Source organism: Acanthopagrus latus, chromosome 13 (assembly GCF_904848185.1).
Source record: "Acanthopagrus latus isolate v.2019 chromosome 13, fAcaLat1.1, whole genome shotgun sequence".
Taxonomy (NCBI): Eukaryota; Metazoa; Chordata; class Actinopteri; order Spariformes; family Sparidae; genus Acanthopagrus; species Acanthopagrus latus.
Genome location: NC_051051.1, coordinates 15,639,156 through 15,660,032, shown reverse-complemented (window position 1 = coordinate 15,660,032; position 20,877 = coordinate 15,639,156). Strand labels below are relative to the sequence as shown.

Genomic DNA, 20,877 nt, shown 5'->3' with positions numbered 1-20,877 from the left:
TTAGTAATTAAATTGGATGAGCATATATATATATATATATATATATATATATATATATATATATATATATATATATATATATATATATATATATATATGAGAGGAGTTGACTCATTACCCATGTGAAGGAGTGATGCTTTGGTACAAGAAAGCAATTTGATATGTCCTCTTCATTTGGCTTCCCACGAGTAAATGCAGTCAATTGTAATCACACATCAATCGTAAACACTTTGAACTTGATCATTGTGATGTTCTTGAAGGACTAAACATGCATGTAGATGTTACAGATCTCAGATGCAGCATTCAATTTTGGCCTCAGTTAAGTTGCTTGGATAGCAGGTTTTACATTTCTTTGTACAGTATTTACTAGGGGTGTCACAGTTCTCCAAATCCACAATCCGGATATCGTTTTAATGTCACGATTCATTTTTCGATTGTGTTTTGGACAGTTTTTTTTTTTTTTTTCAGCTGACTGCTCTGCCATTGTTAGACTATCGCATCTGGATTTGTCAAAATCAACAGATCATTGGTTTTATGCCCAGACAGCTCTCAAAATTACTCAAGCTTGACTTCACCCTGGTGTATTTTTGAAGGTTAGGGCTTGGCAAGTTCAAATGATTTCACCGAAATAAGTTCAATAAAAAATATCACGCTACAGGGATTGAGCAATAAACAACAAAAGATTGAATTGAACAAAGAAAATTGAGTGTTTGGTTTCCCAGATCTGTCCCAAGTAAACCCTCTTCCCAAACGAATCATTAAAGGATCTCTGTCAAGGAAAGTAAACCCAACATCTCCAATGCCGTTGGAGTTTCCTCTGGTACCAATGCACATAGGATACGTGTCTGGAAGTGCAGCTGCAGGCTACAGGGAAGCTAGCTATGTCGTCCTTGTAGTGTTATTTCTTTTCCTTTGGATGCATGTTGGATGCACACTAGAAGACAGTGGTGGAGAACAGAAAAAAATACTGCGAGCATTGCTGATTGTGCTTTCGATTTCTACAACAAAAATTGAACACTTATTTCAATCAGTGTTTGTTTTAGAATTGAATTTGCGACAGCCCTCCCATTCACAGTTGCATGACAAGAACCGTCATACTTGTCTGAGAAAAAAAAAAAAAAAATGCATGGGGCTGCCATTTTATTCCCCCCAGAAATGAGCACAAATTCTGTGACGCAGCATCCATCGAAGGCATTAATTGCTTTGAAGAGTCTCACTCAAAAATTGGTAACAGAAGAAGGGCGCCTATGCAGCTCGGTGACCCTTATCACATGGAGGTCAGAGCCGAACCGTCTTAACCTCCAAACCCAAACGGCTGAGTTGTAGAGGAGTCTGGGTTTTTGTCCTTCATGCCTCAGAGGAGGCGTCAACCTGCTGAAAAATAACAGGTGCTGAGCGTCTAGCTGCTTATTAGGTCCAGATGTTTTCTGTGATAACTGATGTAAGCAAATAATCCCTGTGTAGTAGTGTACCTTTGACTGAATATATATTAAGAACATAATTACCTGTTTAGACAGGAAATTGGTGGCGGAGCACATGACCTGTACAATATGAGCTGCACAAAATAAATACTACAGATGTTTTCAAAGTGTTGGGCTCACGGTCAGTTCTCTGACTGCCTTAAGCAACTTCCGGTATAAAATGGCAAAGACAGAGAAAAATTGCTCCCCAGAGCTCAATTTTCCATCATAATGGCCACCTTCATTATTGAATATATGGCCTGTGACCTCTGAAATTACCGTTGAAAAGGAGTCTTTATTATTTAAGGCAGAAAATATAACACACTACCATATAATGCACAACATGGTTTGAATTTGACTCGTTCTGCTGGGAGTTGCATGTGATATATTGGACCGACTGAACCGTGGCAGAGAATTACTGCACTGGGGGGAGAGGGAAATAAGATGTGCTGGCAAATATTTTTCCTGCACTTTTTCCCCCCACCATGTTTCTGTTAGCCACGATGAAAGGAAGCGTGTTCAGAGGGCACGGCTCAAAATGTTCTACGAGTGACGCCAACTATGTTAAAGCAAATGAATTATGGCTGCTTATTTGGCATTGGAATAAATGAAAGGAGTGAATTTGTATCCTTACTCCTCTCTTTTCCGATTGTGGATGTGTTCATAGGCCACCACCTGCTCAGCCCATCCCCCTACTCATTATCGTGATGAGTGAGAAGAGGAGTTCAGGGAGAGGGTGCTGGCAAGAATTTGATTGGGCGGTTGATCTGGCCCACACAAGTAAAATGAAACGACTGCTACTGTACACTACACAATAGCTGAGAGTGCCGCTGTCTGAGAAGTCAGTAGAAGTCAGTTGTCGCTAGTTGAGTATGGGCAGCTTGGTGACTGTTCAACCACCGCAATAAATGTTGGCAGTGTAGCTACATTTCTGCCAAATCACAGATTCTTCGAAACTTAACGCTTCTTCACGTTGCAACTGTCGTTTCTTTTGGTTTAATTTTCCTATTTTCTATCGTCACGGACTCGATTAATCTTGCCACAAACACGGCTGCAAATGTCCCAAGGTCTTGTCAAAAATCTCTCTTTTTTTGTTTTTGTCACCACAAACAAGGCTGGCAATTCTCCTGAGGTCCCCTTCTAATATCCAGGAGTTTCACATTTACAAATGTTGAAACGCAGTCTTGAACTGTGGTCACAATTCCACCACCATCCCCTCCACCTCCAGACATGAAATCAGGTCGTGAACATGTAATGGGAACATCATATAATATGTTCTGTCGACGTGCTTATCTGCTATGTACACTATGACACTTCCAAATTTAAACACATCTGTGGTTTGCCGAAATGTTAACTGCTAACATTTTATCCTGGTGACTGTGCTGTGAAGTTTGTAACAGCAACAGACAAATGTTAATAAAAAAAAAATCCTGCCCTTAGTTTTTAGTGGCGAACCTTTCAGAATGTTAGATTTATCAAGCGTACCTTTTTTTTTTTGTTTTTCATTGTTGACCCAGCTGCCATTTGTGCTAATATAGCAAGCTAATGCCATTACAAACAGTTCACGCCCTCGTCTCTCATCCTGCGGCAGCCCGAGCACACTCCAACTCCAGCACAATTGCACACAGGAGAAATCAAGGGACAACAAGCGATGCAGCCATTTTCTTCTGCAATCCTGTGTGATAGCTCAGTCTGAGACTCCCACCCACCTCACGTCTCCCATCCGTCAGTGTAAGACATGAGACCATGAATTCAAAGGTCCTGATGGGGACTGTACAACTGGGCCCTGCTGTGGCGGACGGAGATGGATGAGCGGAGATAGTGAAGGGTGTGGATGATGCATGATTGTATGTGAGCGAGGGGACAGGGGGGCAGGCCCAGAAATAGCCTGTTTCAATCTCTCTCTGTGGACATGACCCCTCTCCCAGCTGTACTCAAGCTGCTCCAACACACGCCAAGTTTCCTCTTTCCTCCTCCCCACTCACTGTTTCTCCCAGATTCGGTTCCTGGTAGTTGTGAGTGTGTAGGCCAGATAAGATGACATCATAGAAATTTTGTTTGCATGCTCCACTCCTAACACATTGGCCTTCTTTTGTTTCTCTTATTCGGTTTAAACCCATTTGAACCCTTGCATGGCTGGATTACTTGAGCCCCCATAAATGCACCACGCGCAATGCGTTCACCTACTCGTTGGTGCGCATTCAGGACATACATACACACCTACTCACGCCTGCTCACGCACACCCGCATATTTAAGCAGCTGCAGAGAGCCGTGGGAGTTCACGATTTGAGCATAAACTTAGAAACAAAACTTCAGACCCTGTGCTTCGTGCAGCTGGCCTCCAGCCAAGTGCATGTATTGGATTACTTTGTACAGCACGAACAGATGAGAGCGTTGTGATGTCATAGAAACACTGTGTGAATGCTTTCCATTATCTGATCATTGAAATATCAGTCACAATATGTGACCTCATACACGAAAACACCACTGTTTCTTAGAGTATAAGGTAAGGTATTTCCTCCCAAAAATGAACACAGAAAGAAACTACAGCAAAGGTGCACGTTTTCAACTCAATCTCTATGTGCAGTATATACTCTCCAGTGCTCCCTATAGAACAGTGTCACTTTTGTCGAGGATGACATCATGGGTGGGGATTTCAAACTAATGGAAAATGCAGACTTTTGCTTCTCCAGATTCATGTCTCTGGTGAAAGTTGGTCACCAGGAAGAGTTGTTGTTCCACTCCACTGTACACTGCAGTACTCTGTATTAACTATTGTTCTGCTTTGTGGTGCTCTTGTCGTGTTAGTGAACCTCTGTTTACCTGATCTGCGGGCACAATATTGGATGTGTTGTTGAAATACATAACAGACATACAGCCAGTGCAATTCATTTGTATTTGTCAGAAGTTAACTGATCAGTTAGCTGAGCATTTACCCGAGCTTTGGCTTAGAAACTACCATTGTTTAAGTGAAGGCCTCCATTATGAAGTGGAAGGAATTTTTTGGCATTTAGGAGACAGAGAGGTTGTAATGAAATGACATACTGAGTTGCAATATGGGAAATACAGGACATATATGATCTTGTGCCCATACTGGTGACTAAAAGTCAAATTATGTTAGCTTCTGCAAGTAAGAATTTGACCATTATTTTTTTTTATTTTCACTTGCGAGCCACCAATCTTTTTGGAAATTACATAATAAATGACCAAAATACCCTTTTTAGATACGGAACATCTCCCTAAACTAGCTGCTAGAAAAATGCCAACTATTATTCACTAGTCCCTATGAGCAGCTATGTTAGCCAGCTTAAGTGGCCACAGATACCCAGCTCTGTGCAAACTGTGTTTAATCAGGAAATTCACCAAGAGGGGAAGAGGAAGTTATGAGGAGTCAATAGGTTCATATGAGCTATTTTATTTATCTTGCCCAACAAGCCACAGTTTTTATAAAACCAGCGAACTTCCTGTCCGTTTTGCAGTTAGCAATGCCCTCCCTCCTGTCTATGTCACCACAGGATGTGCAGCGGTATCAGGGGGTGTAAACAGGACCTCCTCTTCAGGCGCTAATTACCAAAAGCTCTTAAACAGTGATTACTGATGGAATGTAGAGCTATTTAACACTTACTTTGATAAGAACATGTCACTTACTGCAGCTTTAATCAGTCCAACTCTAGTTTCATTGGGCAAGATAAATAAAATCGTTCATATCAACCTATTGACTCCTCATAACCTTCTCTTCTTTTCTAGTTAAATTTCCTGATTAAACAGTGTTTGCAAAGGACAAGGTGTCTGTGGCCCCTAAAGCTGGTTAGCATAGCTGCTAACAGGCACCAGTGGATAATAGTTGGCATGAGCTAGCAGCTAGTTTAAGGAGATGTCCCGTATTTAAAAGGATGTATTAATCATTTAGTATTTCACTTCCGTAAAGATTGATGGTTGCTAAGTAAAAGATAGAAGTGTGGTCAAAATCTTATCTGCAGAGCCTGACATTTATTTTTTTTTTAAAAACTACAGCTGTTTTAGAAAATGGAAATTATATACTTTTGAACAGTTTTAAAAGATTTAGTAGCAACCAGTTGACTAATTGTGGTCGTTTAATGATTTCTTGACTTATAATAGGATATCGCCATGCTGACTATTTAACTTATAATGCCAGTGTTTTACCAAGGATTATGTGCAACCTCAAACATTTGCTTGTCTTTATGTTCTCCAAAGGAAGATCCTGAAAGACTGCACTTTATGTCAGTATTCCTTCTGATAGCAAAGTCCCTATTATTGAGACCAGTTAAGACCCTAAGTATTTTATTGCGATACAGAGGACAGATCAACATTACTGTTGCCCTTAATGGTGCTATCTCTTTTTACAAAAGCTCCTACAGTATCCCGTTTTTGTCCACAATTGTAATTTACTGTAAATACGCATTACTGCTCTGTCTCGAAGTTTATTAAGACTAGTAGATGAAGCCAACTGAAATTTGATGGCTTGTTTCGCTGCACTAAATGCCAGAAAAAGTCCATGATAAGCATGGTGTGTTTACGGTTTGTTTTCAAAGATGGCAACGGTGATTGCTGGGAACTTGTGGTCAGGGTGTTATGTAATGTGTAAAGTTGTCCAGGAGACTGTTTCTGATTTACTGGATACAAATGACCTGCTACAAAAGATCCCCACATTTTAGTGTTTACATTGTAGAAGAGCATGCCTTATGGCAACAACGTGACATGATGAATATATTCAACACTGTGATTTCCAGCAACAACAACAAAAAACTCTCAGCTCAATTTGTAGTGTGAATAATTACTTTAAAAATCTGCTGATGTGATGACAGTAATTATGGGTGATACTTTATGTGTGGCATGCTCACAGTCTGAATAAGCCAGACAAAGATGTGGAGGAAGAGGCAGGCTCTCATCACAGAAAAGCTCAGGGACCGAGACGGAAGTTCTGAACCTTTCTGACTTCACGATTGACATAGTGGACCTGAGAGTCAGCGCTCTGTGGGGAGAGCCGAAGGCTGAGATGTGTGCTCTCAGGGGCACTGACACAATTCTCTCCCCTCCTGCCAACAAGAGGACGAGCTAACTGTTACCGCAGCTCAAACGCCAGTGTCTTTATGATGAAATTTGTCACCCTCAAAGAGAGACAAAAGGCAAACGGCTGATGCAAGCAATTTAGGAAGAGAAAAGGGAGAGTGAAAATGGAACATTCAGATGGTTTCGTATCCTCTTTCTGGTGTCTCATCTGAGACAAAAGCAGGCTTACATTATGGACTGTGCCCGAGGATAAACTGACCTGGAAGCAGTTCATTGTTCATTACACTTTCTGGACTTGGATGTTTAACTTGGGGATGTTGTACCAAGTAAAGTAGAGAGACCTGGCCATTCAGCAATGAACATTGGAGAAGTGAAGCAACAGCAATGATTACTCAAGGCAATATGTCTTCTAAGGACATAATGGCCTAGTTTATAAATTGTTGAATTGGTGAAGGGCAAACAAAGAGATTGATTGCTGTAAATACATTCAAGTCAGACAAAGGTGAAATCAGTTGCTGTGGTTACATGGACAATATTTCTTCAAATCTTTCTGATTATAGATCCAACTTAAAGGTGCATTATGTATTTTTGGGGTAAGACATTTTTAACCAGAAGAGAAGAATCCTCACTGACAGATTTTTATGCCATTTTATGATTTTTTTTCCCACAATTCCATACTGTTTTACTTCGACGGACCCTGCCACTTTTGTTCTGGGGACCTTTTTTTCCTCTCAGAACAGCTTGTTTATTCAGTTAATGATAAGATAAATATTTTCTCAGTTTGTATTATTACCTAATTAATATTGTTAATATTAAATTTCTTCTCCAAAATACATAATGCCCTTAGTGCCCCCTTAAGTCCGTCAAGATGCGTGTTTACATACGCAGATTTCTTGACAAGCGTGAAATTGTTCCACCAACTGCGAAGCATCTTATCTGCTCGAAACAAAAAACGAATGTTTTTTTACAACTTTAATGAGAAAATTCAGTTCATTCATTCTCCTGTTAATACACTTTTTATGATGGATCCACGATGTGTTCTGGAAACAATATTTTAATTTCTGGTTTCTTGTATTCCGCCTCCATTCATCTTTTCATACGCTTTTTTTTAAGAACTTGTTGTTTTGGGCCTTTTTGACCGTCGAAGTGTTCAGTATTTCTTTTTTCTAATGTTCCTACAAAAAAGTTGTATCAGCCACAGAGCGGGTCAGTTCTGTTTTCCTACTGCCATGTTTTTCGCCCGGCAGAAACAATGTCACCTGGGAACATGCAGTCAAAGTGTTAACCTGGTTATGAGGCACGACTCCCTATTTATCGGATCACTCAGAGGTTGATCTGGTTGAAGGTACACAACCATTCTGGATCTCACTGAAATATATTCAGATCAGATTAGTCTCCTCCACTGGTGGTTACACAAGATGGATTTTTACTCTGATTGCCTAATTATTTTTGATTATTAGTGGAATATGATGGTGTAAATGCATCGAGTGTCTGCTAGCCTCAATTTTTATGTTTACCTCCAGTGTCATTAAGTTCAGCACACATAGTAGTCTCAACCTCCTCTTATTTTATCTTGTCTGTGTGTATGTGTGCGTGCGTGTGTGTGTGTGTGTGTGTGTGTGTGTGTGTGTGTGTGTGTGTGTGTGTGTGTGTGTGTGTGTGTGTGTGTGTGTGTGTGTGTGTGTGTGTGTGTTTGCATCCTGGCTGTATGTGCCCCAGAATTTCACACAAAAGAATTAATATCCTTTTACCATTTCCTCCACCATACTCGCCATTAATAGAAACCACAGGAAATAACAGGAAATGGGCCTAATAGGAAATAACACTGCTTATCTTGTCCAATTCATTTTCAGATTTTTGGAGAATGCACGAAAGCCTAAAAAGCCTCATCCATGTGACTAATATAATGAATTGTGTCCTATCATTTGAAATATTAGTTAAAATACTCCATGATGAGTGAATGTGTTGACATAAAGGCTACAACAGGTCAAGTGCCTGCACTCACAGGGTTGAGTCTGTCACTTTGTCACTTCAAGAAACACAGGCAGGTGTAGCGCAGTAACACCAAGCAGTGCCAACTATACCTTGTTCCAAAGCTCCTGGTGGTTTCATTCATAGGCTGCTTCGTTGACTTTCAGTAGGGCTTGTATTTTGGTTTATTTTGGTCCCTTTTTGTTGAAATAAGTTGACAGGTAGTAACTCAAGAATACTGGATACCCCTTTAAAAGTACAGGGAACAGTTTCACAGAATTTGACACCTACTGAGAGGAAACAATGTATAAGGAGTTCTTTTTATCATACACACTGTCAGCAGCTTGTCCATGTCCATGTGTGCCATCATTATAGTGTAAACTAACCATAAACTGATGAAATTAGAACATTTCTCAAGTTTCATTTCTTTTTAATCTGTGTAAATAAAGTTTACAGAAGTTTACACCACAAAGATACAAGGTTGTGACTCAAATTGTAAGGGAACCATGCATGTTTTGATAAAAATATCTATATACCGTTTACTGTATTGATATTTTGTCCCACTCCTATCTCCAAAAGTTTAATGTTCTTTGCGCGTTACGAAATGTTCCATCATCAACAGCTTGAGTATGAAACTAAGGAGATAAGGTCAGCTGCAGGTCAGGTACTTTTTCAGCCATTTTGCCCAATTAGAGTTTCCTACTGCTTTTCCTGATGTGCTTGAACTGACCTATTGACCATTTAAATCCATTAGTAGACATGTATGTGGCATAAAGCCAATCAGCTCTGACTTTGACTAATTTACCTGGATTCATTTTAGCATTTCCTGAGCGCAGATACATGGCTAGGAGGAGGACAGATGCTCATGTGTGTCACCCAATCTAGTAAATTGTGGTTCACTTGAATTAGAGACTGAAATGCCAACCATGAAGTAGAACAGTGACACTCAGAGACAAGATCACCATATCAGCTGGTCTTTCCCATTTACGCATTTCACTGAATTCAAAGGGAAAATGTGACACTGTCCCCTTCACTAAAATAAGCAGGAGACATGTCCTATTCATTTCAAGATCAGTGAAAAGCTTAAGAGAGCAAGGCAGAAAGGTTAATACAAAAGGTAGAGGGTTTTAAAAATTGTGCAAGCAAAAAAGGGCTCGCTGTTGCGTCACCTGTTTCCACGGCTCGGCCCCTTTGCCATGGCAACGGAATGCTGGTTGGGTCGTCGGTGTGGGTGCAGAAAGGAGCCTGGAGGAGGAACCAGTGTGTGTTTAGTGTATTAGAGCCGCAAGGCAAGGACAGGCTCAGTGTTACAGCGCTGAAAGAGTTACATCATTGAAGAGGAATCCTTCTCCCCCCTGTGGCTCGCTTACCGAGCGCAGTCCTTTCTTTCAGCTGTTTCTCTGTTGATTGTGTAAATGGAGGAAGCGAGGAATAGCTTTGTAATTGGGTCTCTTTGTGAAATGTCAAGGAACATTTTTCAATGCCAAGACATCTTAATATAAATGTAGAGTTTGGTCCAGTCCCTAGCAAATCCCTCAAATCTTCTCGCCAAGTACCCACTCCGAGCACTTTACAGTAACTGATCCCTTTTGTTTGTCTCTCTCGTCACAGGAACAACAGAACGTGTCTGTCTGATACAGGGTACAGTCGAAGCCCTTAATGGTGTCCACAACTTCATCGCGGAGAAAGTCCGCGAAATGCCCCAGAGCGCCCAGAAACCCGAGCCAGTCAGCATACTGCAGCCACAGACCACTGTCAACCCTGACCGCGTCAAACAGGTGAGATACAGTCAGCGTGGCCGTGAGGGTGTGTGGTCCCCATGTGGTAGTAACAGTTCACTTCCAGGACACCTTGTTTGTTAGTAACCAGTCTTACACTGTTCTCTGGGCCATGACCCACAGTCTGATAGGGTCAGGAAAATGTGAGGGTATGTGGTTATTTTTACCTACAGTCTTTCATAGCTAGACAGAGCCGTGTGGCAGCTGCAGGCTAAACCCCTGGGATTAACAAATCGCTGAGTAAAGCGGGGGCTGGTGTAGTACTCTGACTCAGGGAGAGATATCCCTCTTCCTGTCAGCCATTTGTGCTCTTAAATCTTTCTCCTGTTACCTTTTATTGTCACTTCCATCTTTCTATGTCTCTACAGGCCAAACTGATCGTGCCCAATAGCACAGCTGGGCTGATCATTGGCAAGGGTGGAGCCACAGTGAAGGCAGTTATGGAGCAGTCAGGGGCTTGGGTGCAGCTCTCCCAGAAGCCAGAGGGCATCAACCTGCAGGAGCGAGTGGTAACCATCAGCGGGGAGCCCGAACAGAACCGCAAGGCTGTGGAGATCATAGTGCAGAAGATCCAGGAGGACCCTCAGAGCAGCAGCTGCCTCAACATCAGCTATTCCAACGTCTCTGGCCCAGTAGCCAACTCCAACCCCACCGGCTCCCCCTACGCTAATACGGCCGAGGTGCTGCCCAATGCAGCCGCCGCGGCTGCCACTGCCTCCAGCCTTCTGGGCCAGGCTGGCTTGACAGGAATGGGCGCCTTCCCTGCCACCATGTCCAGCTTCTCTGGCAATGATCTGCTGGCCATCACCTCAGCCCTCAACACGTTGGCCAGCTACGGCTACAACACTAACACCCTCGGCCTGGGCCTCAACCCTGCAGCTGCTTCTGGGGTCCTTGCTGCGGTAGCAGCTAGTGCTAACCCGGCTGCTGCTGCTGCAGCTAACCTACTGGCCTCCTATGCCAGCGATGCCTCCAGCAGTGCTGGCCACCCTGCGACAGGCCTCGGGGGGTTTTCCCTGGGTTCTCTAGCAGCTGCTACAGGGGCTTCCAATGGTTACCTAAATGCTTCATCCCCACTGATGGCCTCCTCCCTACTGGCAACAGAGAAGCTGGCAGATGGGGCCAAGGACGTGGTTGAGATTGCTGTGCCCGAGAATCTGGTTGGTGCCATTTTGGGGAAAGGAGGGAAAACGCTGGTAGAGTACCAGGAGCTAACAGGAGCCCGCATCCAGATCTCCAAAAAGGGAGAGTTCATTCCTGGTACTCGGAACCGTAAAGTTACCATAACAGGGTCGCCAGCCGCTACGCAAGCAGCGCAGTATCTGATCAGCCAGCGGATCACGTACGAGCAGGGCGTGCGCGCTACCAACCCACAAAAGGTGGGCTAAAAGGAAAAAGAAGAGGAAAAGAAGGAAAGGATGAAGACAGAGATAGAAGGGAATTGAGAGGGTCACGATGAATAGAAAAAAGAAACGTCCAAATATCTGTTCAATATTTCAGTATCAAATGAGAGAATCACAAAGGAGGAGGTGGGGGAGACAACCAAGATAAGTGTGTGTGATATGTGAATGTGTTTTTAGGACAGAAGTCCTGATGTTTTTTAAAAGTTTGTGTCGAGTCCTTTTTGACGATGGTGATCAGAGTAAGCTGAACTGGTCCACTGCCAAGCTGCAGATTCAAGGGTGAGGCCGCAGGGTCTCACCCTCCTCCAAAACCTCATAGCTGTTTTATTTTCCTTTTTATGTTCGGGTTTTGTTGGTTTTAATTTCAGTTGCAAGCCTCAGCTCCCGGTGAGTTGAGCGCGTCAGATGAAGTTCCAGTCAGCTGATAGAGCTGTTTTACAAAACTTGCTCTCTGAATACAATGCAGCAGGCATTGTTAACATGGGAGAGGTTTTATGACAAGCACCTGAGGTCATCTCAGTCTATGGGGAAGCAAACTGAGTATAATTTCTTTAGAGAAATCATATCTATGTTGACATATGTTGAATTCTGGCTCATATCATAATTGAAGTTTCTAAATTTGGGTATTTTATATTTTCATCCTTTATTTATTGACATGGTCTCATTCAAACACAAATAGATTATTTAAACCTGTGAATGCAGGTTGATCTGAATGTAAAAACAATATTAGCCTATTGCTATTTTTTATTTACAGGGATCAAATATTGTGTTGCAGTGAAAGAAATGTATAACTCAAACCCAGTCTGAACTTCACTGTTGCTGTCTGCAAGTATAGTTCAGGGGTTAAATAATCAATGTGAGAGGATAGAGGAGACACACAGGAATGTATAAATATATTTTACATGAACACGCATAGATAATGCTCCCACAAACCCACAAACACTGAAACATATTTGCATATTCAGTCACAGCTACAAACACACAGAAATACGTTGTTCTTTAACCCGTTCTTGGTGCTATAGGATTAGGTTTGTATCTCCTTTACCATGAAATCAGAATCTCTCTGGCGACTACTCGCTTTACTTGATGTAAAAAAGCTGATGTGTCGCTCAGTCATTAGTAGCCCATTTGATCTGACCCACCCTCTCACCTAACGAAAAAGGATTGATTTCAGCATGTCATGATGAAAAGCAATCCAGTCTTAATATTTCAAAGTCCATCCTCGCTCCCAATGCAGGTCTTTTTTTTTTTTTTTTTTTTTTTAAAAGAAATTGGCCATACTCTCGATTTCACCTGACGATATTTTTGCCTTAGTCACACATTTGTAACACCCAAGAATTAACTTAAATCTCTGACTACCTTCAAGCAGTGTCTAACCAGTTCAGTTCGCAAAGAGAACAAAGCACTACAAAAGCATTTTGATAAGAAAAGCTGTATGAACCAATATCTGTGAACAAAGAAACTATTGCCTTTACATTAAGGGTACCAAATAGTCAAGAGACATACACTAATGAAAGGGAAGTTGAATGACACTTGAAAAGAAGGTTTGGACTCGCTTTTTCTGTGAGCCATCCTTCCTAATTTGCATCAAGACGACAACAAAAAAAAAAAAGAAAAAAAAAAGGCGATTCTGCAGTTCATCCAGGCAGCCTGTTATCGTTCCCAAAACACGTTAACGCTCACTAACTTCGGGTGGAGCATGTAATAAAACATCACGAAATGTTTTGGCATCGTTGTCTTTCATGGGCAATTGTTCGTCTAATGCAGGGAGGCTAATTGTCTAGAGCATTTCCGAGCACTCGAAGATTACCTTGGCTTCCTTCTGTGCTGCTATCCATGGTGTTCATCCTGAGTACACTGGGTCTCTGAAGACTGCACTGTGAGACATTAAGAACACAATGTAAAGCGTGTCTGTCCCAGCTGGGATGTGAGTATATTTTAATGTGCACATCTATGTGACATATACACAAGACCTACCAGTACCGACAGAAGGGATATCTCCACAAGAGCATTTATACTCCAGCGTCTTGTGATGTTTCTGTTTACCAGTACCAATGCACTGCACTTAAATTAGCGAACCACAAATTATTCCCGCCACATTTTCCTGCACTGTATTCTCCAGTCGTATTACGTCCACTTCCCCGCTCTAAAGACATCGTTCAAGTGTCCCCATCAACCCAGGCTCTATGATCAGCTTCCTGAATTGCACGGCTGTGAGGGTTGGTGCTGAGTAGCGTCCAAGAAAATCCGAACCGCTCCCATTTTTTTGGGCAAATTTAACGACTAGCCTTTTTCTCTTTTCATTTTCATAATTCACGTTTGAAAAGTAAATGGATTTGAAGCAACTCTTTGTGTCTGAACATTATGCGTGGCAATTGCAACAGTGAGCCTTTCTTCCTAACTGAAATCTTTCCTTTCACTACGTGTCTGGAAGGCTTCACAGTCATCCATACCTCCAATCTGGCCACTAACGAAACCATAGCATAAGATAACTTTTTACTGCCCAAGATTTTAGCATATAATAAGATACAAGCACAAAACAAGGGGGTGTTTTATCAATGCAACTGGACTGCTTGACCGCAGAGAGCTCTCCTTCTCAGCTCTCTGATCTCTCTACATTGTGCCAAATACTATTTCTCTCTGCCCCTCATTAACTTTCCTCTTTCTCTCAACATTTTATTCCCCTGCATGTTGCTGTTTCTCACCCTTCTGAGATTCCTCATGTGTCCTAATCCCTGTCCGTGCTTCTTCCTTCACCGTGCTCTCCCCCTCTTTCTCCTTCCTCCTGTCTTGTCTTCTCATGGGCGGTGTGTTGGGTGTGCTGCTGGTGGGAGTTATGCACTATAGGTCATAAGGGTATGAAAATATTTCCCCAGGCCGCAGAGTTCACAAGGCTAAAATGCACAGAAAACACCTGCCTCCAAAACTGTGACACCCACAAGACCAACCAGCAACGTTAGCTCAAAGTATCAAATTCCCTCTATAAGAAGAACAAGTAGGATTTAGACATGTTTAGACAGTGAACTATGGCCTTTTAAGGGAAGAGAAAGTGTTGTTTTTTTTCTTCCAAAAGAAGGCTAATCTTGGTTGAATAAATATTAATATGACGGCTGAACAAACTCAGCTCAAGTCTCAGCCTCTAAACAAAGCATAGTAAGGACAGATTGCATACGATAGTGAGAGTAAGGTGGGAACTTGTTCGTGACCTCAAGCCGAAACAATGACATCCTTTATGCATATCCTCTTATCTGAAAATGACTAGAATTCATTTCTGTGGAATACAATATGTCATGTCATATGATCTATATGTACTTTATTGTAGCTATTCTAGTTTGTAGTCCAAATGCAGTCCAGCGTTGTCGATACAATGTGAACTATGTTATATTTGTGTGGATGATGAGAGTGCCAACTAAGCCTGATTAAGATTAGCTTCGCGATTTGTTTGTGCATTATGATGACTCATCATCAACCGGTGGTGTCCATATTTCTGTCATTGATGATTTAGTTTGACAGTAAGAAAATGTAAAGAATATTGGAAGCAATATAGTAGCATGTTGTCCTGTTTTGTGTTTTATGTCTGTTGTATGAACCTTTGAAATTACTAAGATTTTGAATGAATAGGTTTACATGTACTTTTTGTAAGTTATGAAAATGCTGCTATTTGATAAGTAAACTATACAAAATATTTTAGTTGAAAAGATGTCTGGTCTGTTGATTAGAAACATGCTCTAAAAGGCTGGAGCATAAAACGAGGTGTATAGAATACTATACAGTATTGGTAAGATAGTAAAAGTAATAATAGACTCCATAGTACAACCTGTGCCAAACTAGACCTCCGCAGCTTCTGAAATTGTAGATGTGCGATCAAATGTTAGATATCAATAACTTGTTTAGAAGTGCTGATCAAGTGCCAATCAAACACTGTCTTTTAAGTTAAGAAAAGATAATCAAATACATTACTTAAGAAAACAAAGGACAAAGAACTTTTTGTGCATTGTTTTATCCCATAGGTACATAGAGTAAGAGTTAAAGATTGTGATTTTTATGGATCCATGTTGTTTTACACTCCATGCATCCCTTGTGTGTTTGTTTGACCTGTGGCTTAAGTACTGCTGTCTCACAAATGTCTCTATAGGCCAGCATGGACTAAGCATAACATGTTATAAGCATTCATAACATACCATTAACAATCAAAAATGTGTTTGTGGAGTTAGGTGTTATCTTTTTGCACGTCTTCTATTGCATGGTATCAAAGTAAATTATGGAGGAAAAAAAAATTACAAAAATTTGCGAGGTGTCTCGCAACATTCAAAGACATAACGCTGCATGCAGTCAAATGTAAAGCACTTAAGTTTACTCGCCTCATGTTAAAAAAAAAAAAAAAAAGAGTTGTTTTCTATGTCGTGAGTTGGGAGGGAGATCATTATTGTCATGTTGGCCCAAAAAAACAAAAAAACAAAGACACACTAACGCACACATACACAGACGCACAGACACACACACGCATACACACACTCACACACATCTCAGATCCAATTCTCATCAATGAAGTTCATCTCTCTACATATCATCAGAGAAGATATTTTGATTTTTAGGTACAGTGAGGAGTGTTAAAATGTGAAACAAGCAAACGTGAAAATGTTATTCAGTGCATTGGCTCCTTGTGTTTTTGCTTTTTGAAGATATCAGGCATCATTTTCTTTTACAAACAGGTTGAACCTCATGTAACCTGTCCCATAATGTTCTTAGTTATTTTAATGTCACAGCTTGAAAGCCCAGATCTAATCTATGAATGTACCCATTTACTCTTTTTATTATAATTTTTTGTTGAATGTTATCAGTCTTTAATGTAAATTCAGGGCAGGAATGTCAAATACATGTAGAGTTAATATCTATGTCAATAACAGATTTCAGCTATAGTCAGGTAGGCCTCACATGGCCATAGTCATGAACCAGACATGTTTTAACACAACTTCCGATACGCTGTCAACATTATCTTGTTTGTTTGGTGTTGCATAAATGCACTTTACTGATCAGTGGGTCATATTGGGTGTGAAATGAAGCAAACCATGTTGGCTTTCAATCTTTTTTTAACATTTATTTTTGTTTTCTTTCTTTCTTTCTTTCTTTCTTTCTTTCTTTCTTTCTTTTTTTTTTTTTTTTTTTTGCCATTTTCTGCTGTTGCTCTGATGTTACTTTTATTGATTTATTCCCTGATCCTGTTGGGTCTCATGAATGATGGAAAGGGCTGGCGTCTCAGACAAAACAGAAAAGTAGCACCTGTTTCCTCACTTGAAGGCTTCTCCTTCACATTCCCTTCAGCAGAGGTTTGTGTCAATCACTGAGTGCTTTGTTTTCGAATAACACGTGAAACCAGGAGCAATCTGTACACTGTTGTCCTTTTGCATCCTCTGTTACTTTAAATTACAAAATCAGAGTTTCATTTCTCCAGCAAATTAAGATGGAATCACTGGGCTGAAGGGACTGAGAGATGCAAGCTCAACATCTGGCTGTCTTAATAGTCAGACACAAAGAGACATAATCGGCACCAGCAAAACGAAGATCGCCTCTGCCACCTCAACACGATACAAATCAGAGGAAACCTATTAGACTTTGAGTGGCCTAGTTACATGAATGATATTTCTCTCATTATTTTGTTTTACAAATCCCTGTCGTATCATTTACTGCTTCACATCTGAATGCCAAATGAATTACAGTATCATTCCAAAAGTTGTTCTGTTTGTTTTTATTTTCACTCCAAATGTGTCCTGGACGTTCATCCGCCCCCACGGAGCCCTTTCACAGGAAGGCTAGGACTGGTTTTAAAAGCTACAAACTGGCTAAGGCTGATCGCTCCTCTCTTACAACCTCTTCTCCCTGAGTCTCACTCTTTCAGCCTACACGATATCACGATTTGTGTTTCATCACACCGAGCACCTGCTACTGTGTCCGCCCTTTAAACGGATTAAGGTATTTCTGAGCCCTTTTTCGTCTGAGAAAATACGGGATTCCTCGCCAACCAGATATGAGGCCATTTTTGTCTTTGACCCTCTGAACCTCCCATGAACTTGGTTGACCTTCTCCATCTCCAAGAACTCATGTATGCGTTGGATATTTTACATCACGTTTACTGTCAAACTCTGCGAGACTGTTCTTTTGTGTTCTGGTTATCTGGACAATTCTGCAGGGTTGAAACGCTTGCTTAAGTGTATACTGAAGAAAGCATGCCAGTACCTTGCAACCATTTTCACGCCATTGTAAATTTTCGTTTCGAGGTTTGGTTTGACTTCATTTAACCTCTGTTCTCTCCATCTCAGAACAAAATGGACTGACAGCATAAGATCAAATATTCCAACCTGAGAAAAGTGATGTTGCCGATTGGGTACATTTCTCTTTGATATTAATGATGACGCTTCTGTCTTTCGTTTGTGACGAGGAGAATCTGTGAAAGTCCACAGTGTTAACTACCTAAAGGGCTTTCTAGGACAGCATTTATATGTCTTTTAAAATGAAAAAGTCCTCTAAATATATTCATAGATGAGAGGAAAATGTCTTCTTGTGCCATTTTAGAAAAAGTGTGAAAGCTTTTCGTGGCAAATATTGTCAGCAAGAGTGCCAAATAATTCCATACTGAGCCAAAAGGCAGCCAGCCTACATAACTAAATGTTAGATCACTGGAATGGTTATGTCCCAGTTCCACTCCCCTTGAAAAACATCACCCTAATTGTACAACGTTTGAGCTCATGTACCATTATTGTTATGCTGCCAGTCTGTTTTCTGCTTTTGTCAGAGAAACATCTCAGAAGCAGTATATTTTCTAAATGATACACTGTTGATAAAAACGACAACAGCTACTATGGCGAAGGAATGAGAGGATTTTAAAAGTGTCATTGTTTTTATTATTAGTTTATTTGAACATTATTCATTAATAGATTTAACGGTAATGACTATTTAATGTAACTGTAGTACTGTGTTTGTAAAAGAAATTCAGTGAGTTGTGTTTTATGACTCGTGGACTACCAGTGAAGTCAGCATTTCAGTGTTAATAATTGAATTGTTTTTTAAAGATTATTTTTGCGACGGCAACAAAGAGTCATTATAAATGTTCATTTTAACATCACTTGTCTTCTGTTCCTTTTATTCTCCACCTTGTCCCTCTGCTCTGTCTCTGTTGAGTGAAAGGTCGAGTGTTTATATAATTGCAACCAACACGCTCTATGAATAGATCGATTTCACGAGTGCTGAATCAGAGCACGTATCAAATACGAACAATGGCAGTGTTTACGTGGACACAAAGCTCATATAATGAGGAATCGGATGAAGGTGCAACAGTTACGCAGCGCAAAGCAGCATAAATTCCGCCCCTGATTTACATGAATTTATCTGATGATTGGTTTGTTTACTGAGGATAGGCTGTTAGATCATGGATACTGCATTGAGAACCTCATTATGTCCAGCTTGAAAATATAATTTTGTTACTTCAAAGTGGAAGCGACTTTGGTCAGAGCCCATCCACAAACATGGACATTTTCTTTCATTCAGCGAAAGGAACACAATTCACCCTAAAAAAAATGCAAATTCAACCCCCATGCCAGTGGAAAGTCGAATGAAGTTTGTCGTCTGCAAAGTATTTCTGGAGCTTCGCGGCAGAACAGCGCTGACGCATTCCCCTAAACAACTAAAGTGGATGGGACTTGTTTTAAAATGGAAAAAAACGAGAGAAGGTTCTGGTGTAATCCAAGTCTGCGGAAGCCCAGAGATCCCAAAGAATGTGTAAAAACACTATTTACTCCCTCATCGAGTTCATGCACCTACCTCAGACGGGATGTGCGCTAAGGCGTCTGGCTTAGCAGCTACATTAAATATTTCAGCTAACAAAAGCGTGTTTTCATATCAGTTTGGGATTTTTGGTCCTTGGATTAGACCGGACGAGTCCGGAGCCATTTTTATACTGTTTTTTTAAACCACTCCCTTTCTACTTGAGCTGATTAGGAGAGTGCTGCAGTGCAGTTGTATTTTTTTTGTGGACCACAAAAACCACCTGAATTTTCACCATATTTTTTTTTGTAAACTTTCCCTTTAAACAACCAATGAATAGTGTTTGTTCCCTCTGCAATTACACTCTGAACACAGGTAAAATAAATTGGAACGATTTTAGGATTATACAAACCAAGGTCAATCCACTATTCTAGCACCTATACGTCCAGCACATCCTCACAGGTGGTCAAAGTTTGTACAAGTGCTGGTTCACATGCCGAGCTCATGTCAGGTGAACCAGAGACAGTAGCACCTTTCTGTAAAACCAGCTAAGTCCCTCCTGACTTGGCTTGTGATCCAAAATTGACAAGTTGACAACTTTGCTAACGCAGCCAGATATTTAACAAGAACAACAAAACAGGAGATATAACTTAGGGAGTCAACTAAAGTGACTTACCGTTCAACAGCAACAAGTCCAGCTCTGTGACTGATGCAGTCTTTCTACCTGAGTTACATAGCACAGAAACAAGTGATAGGGGGACGGACTGGCTGAGACAGAGTTCACCTTATTACAAGGCACTGTACTATCAAAATGATTTTAAAGCTGTTGTTTTAAGCTAAAATAGTTACATTACATTTGCTTTAAGGGATTACCAAAATGATCTTATTTTATGAGCGTTGGAGCCGCATTTCATGGCAATCTGAACAATAACCATCGCCACATCTCATCCGGGGCCACAAATGTCAATCTCGTCTAGCCCATATTTTTCTAGAGGTGGATATTATGCCCAACACTTCATATTCAATGTGAGCCAATAACAGTAATTATAACATTCTAAGCCTTGTATATCTAGTTTGTGCCAACAGTAATCGTCAGCTGAGTATTAACGAGATGATCAGTACATGTCATTACTTTAGTAAGACTACAGCTTGAACCATGATGACTCTGGATTAATGGTGCGCAACCCAGTGAAATGCACTCTGAAATCATATAGGCCTCCCATATTTTATATATGATTGAATGCAGACTCTATATGAGCTGTCAGCCATCACTCCTGCGCTGTATAGAGCTACAGTCAAGTTAGTGAAAATTAATTTAAAGTTCTACAACATGTCAGACTGCTGGGACTTTTATGTAATGACATCCATGAGCCATCCAGCACACAGCCAGTCCTCCTACACTGGTTGACCTTGTTCATTATCCGGCAAATACATCCCTAATCTTCTGAGCTCAGCCACACCAGCGAGGAAAGGTG

General features: G+C 40.9%; 1 protein-coding gene across 6 annotated transcripts in view; it reads left to right on the top strand.

Annotated features, from left to right (window-relative positions):
* Positions 1–18,764, top strand: part of nova1 (NOVA alternative splicing regulator 1) — a 28,065-nt gene extending 9,301 nt beyond the window's left edge. For 4 of the 6 annotated variants that reach the window (XM_037120781.1, XM_037120776.1, XM_037120777.1 and 1 more), the window contains exons 3-4: positions 10,075–10,241; positions 10,610–18,764. In XM_037120781.1, the coding sequence (XP_036976676.1) occupies positions 10,075–10,241; positions 10,610–11,629 (1,187 nt within the window). In that variant the 3' untranslated portion in view covers positions 11,630–18,764. Of the gene's footprint in view, positions 1–9,697; positions 9,726–9,824; positions 9,968–10,074; positions 10,242–10,609 lie in introns of those variants that run through there. The other 2 variants (XM_037120779.1, XM_037120780.1) reach the window with 2 other exon arrangements.
* The last annotated feature ends 2,113 nt before the right edge of the window (positions 18,765–20,877 follow it).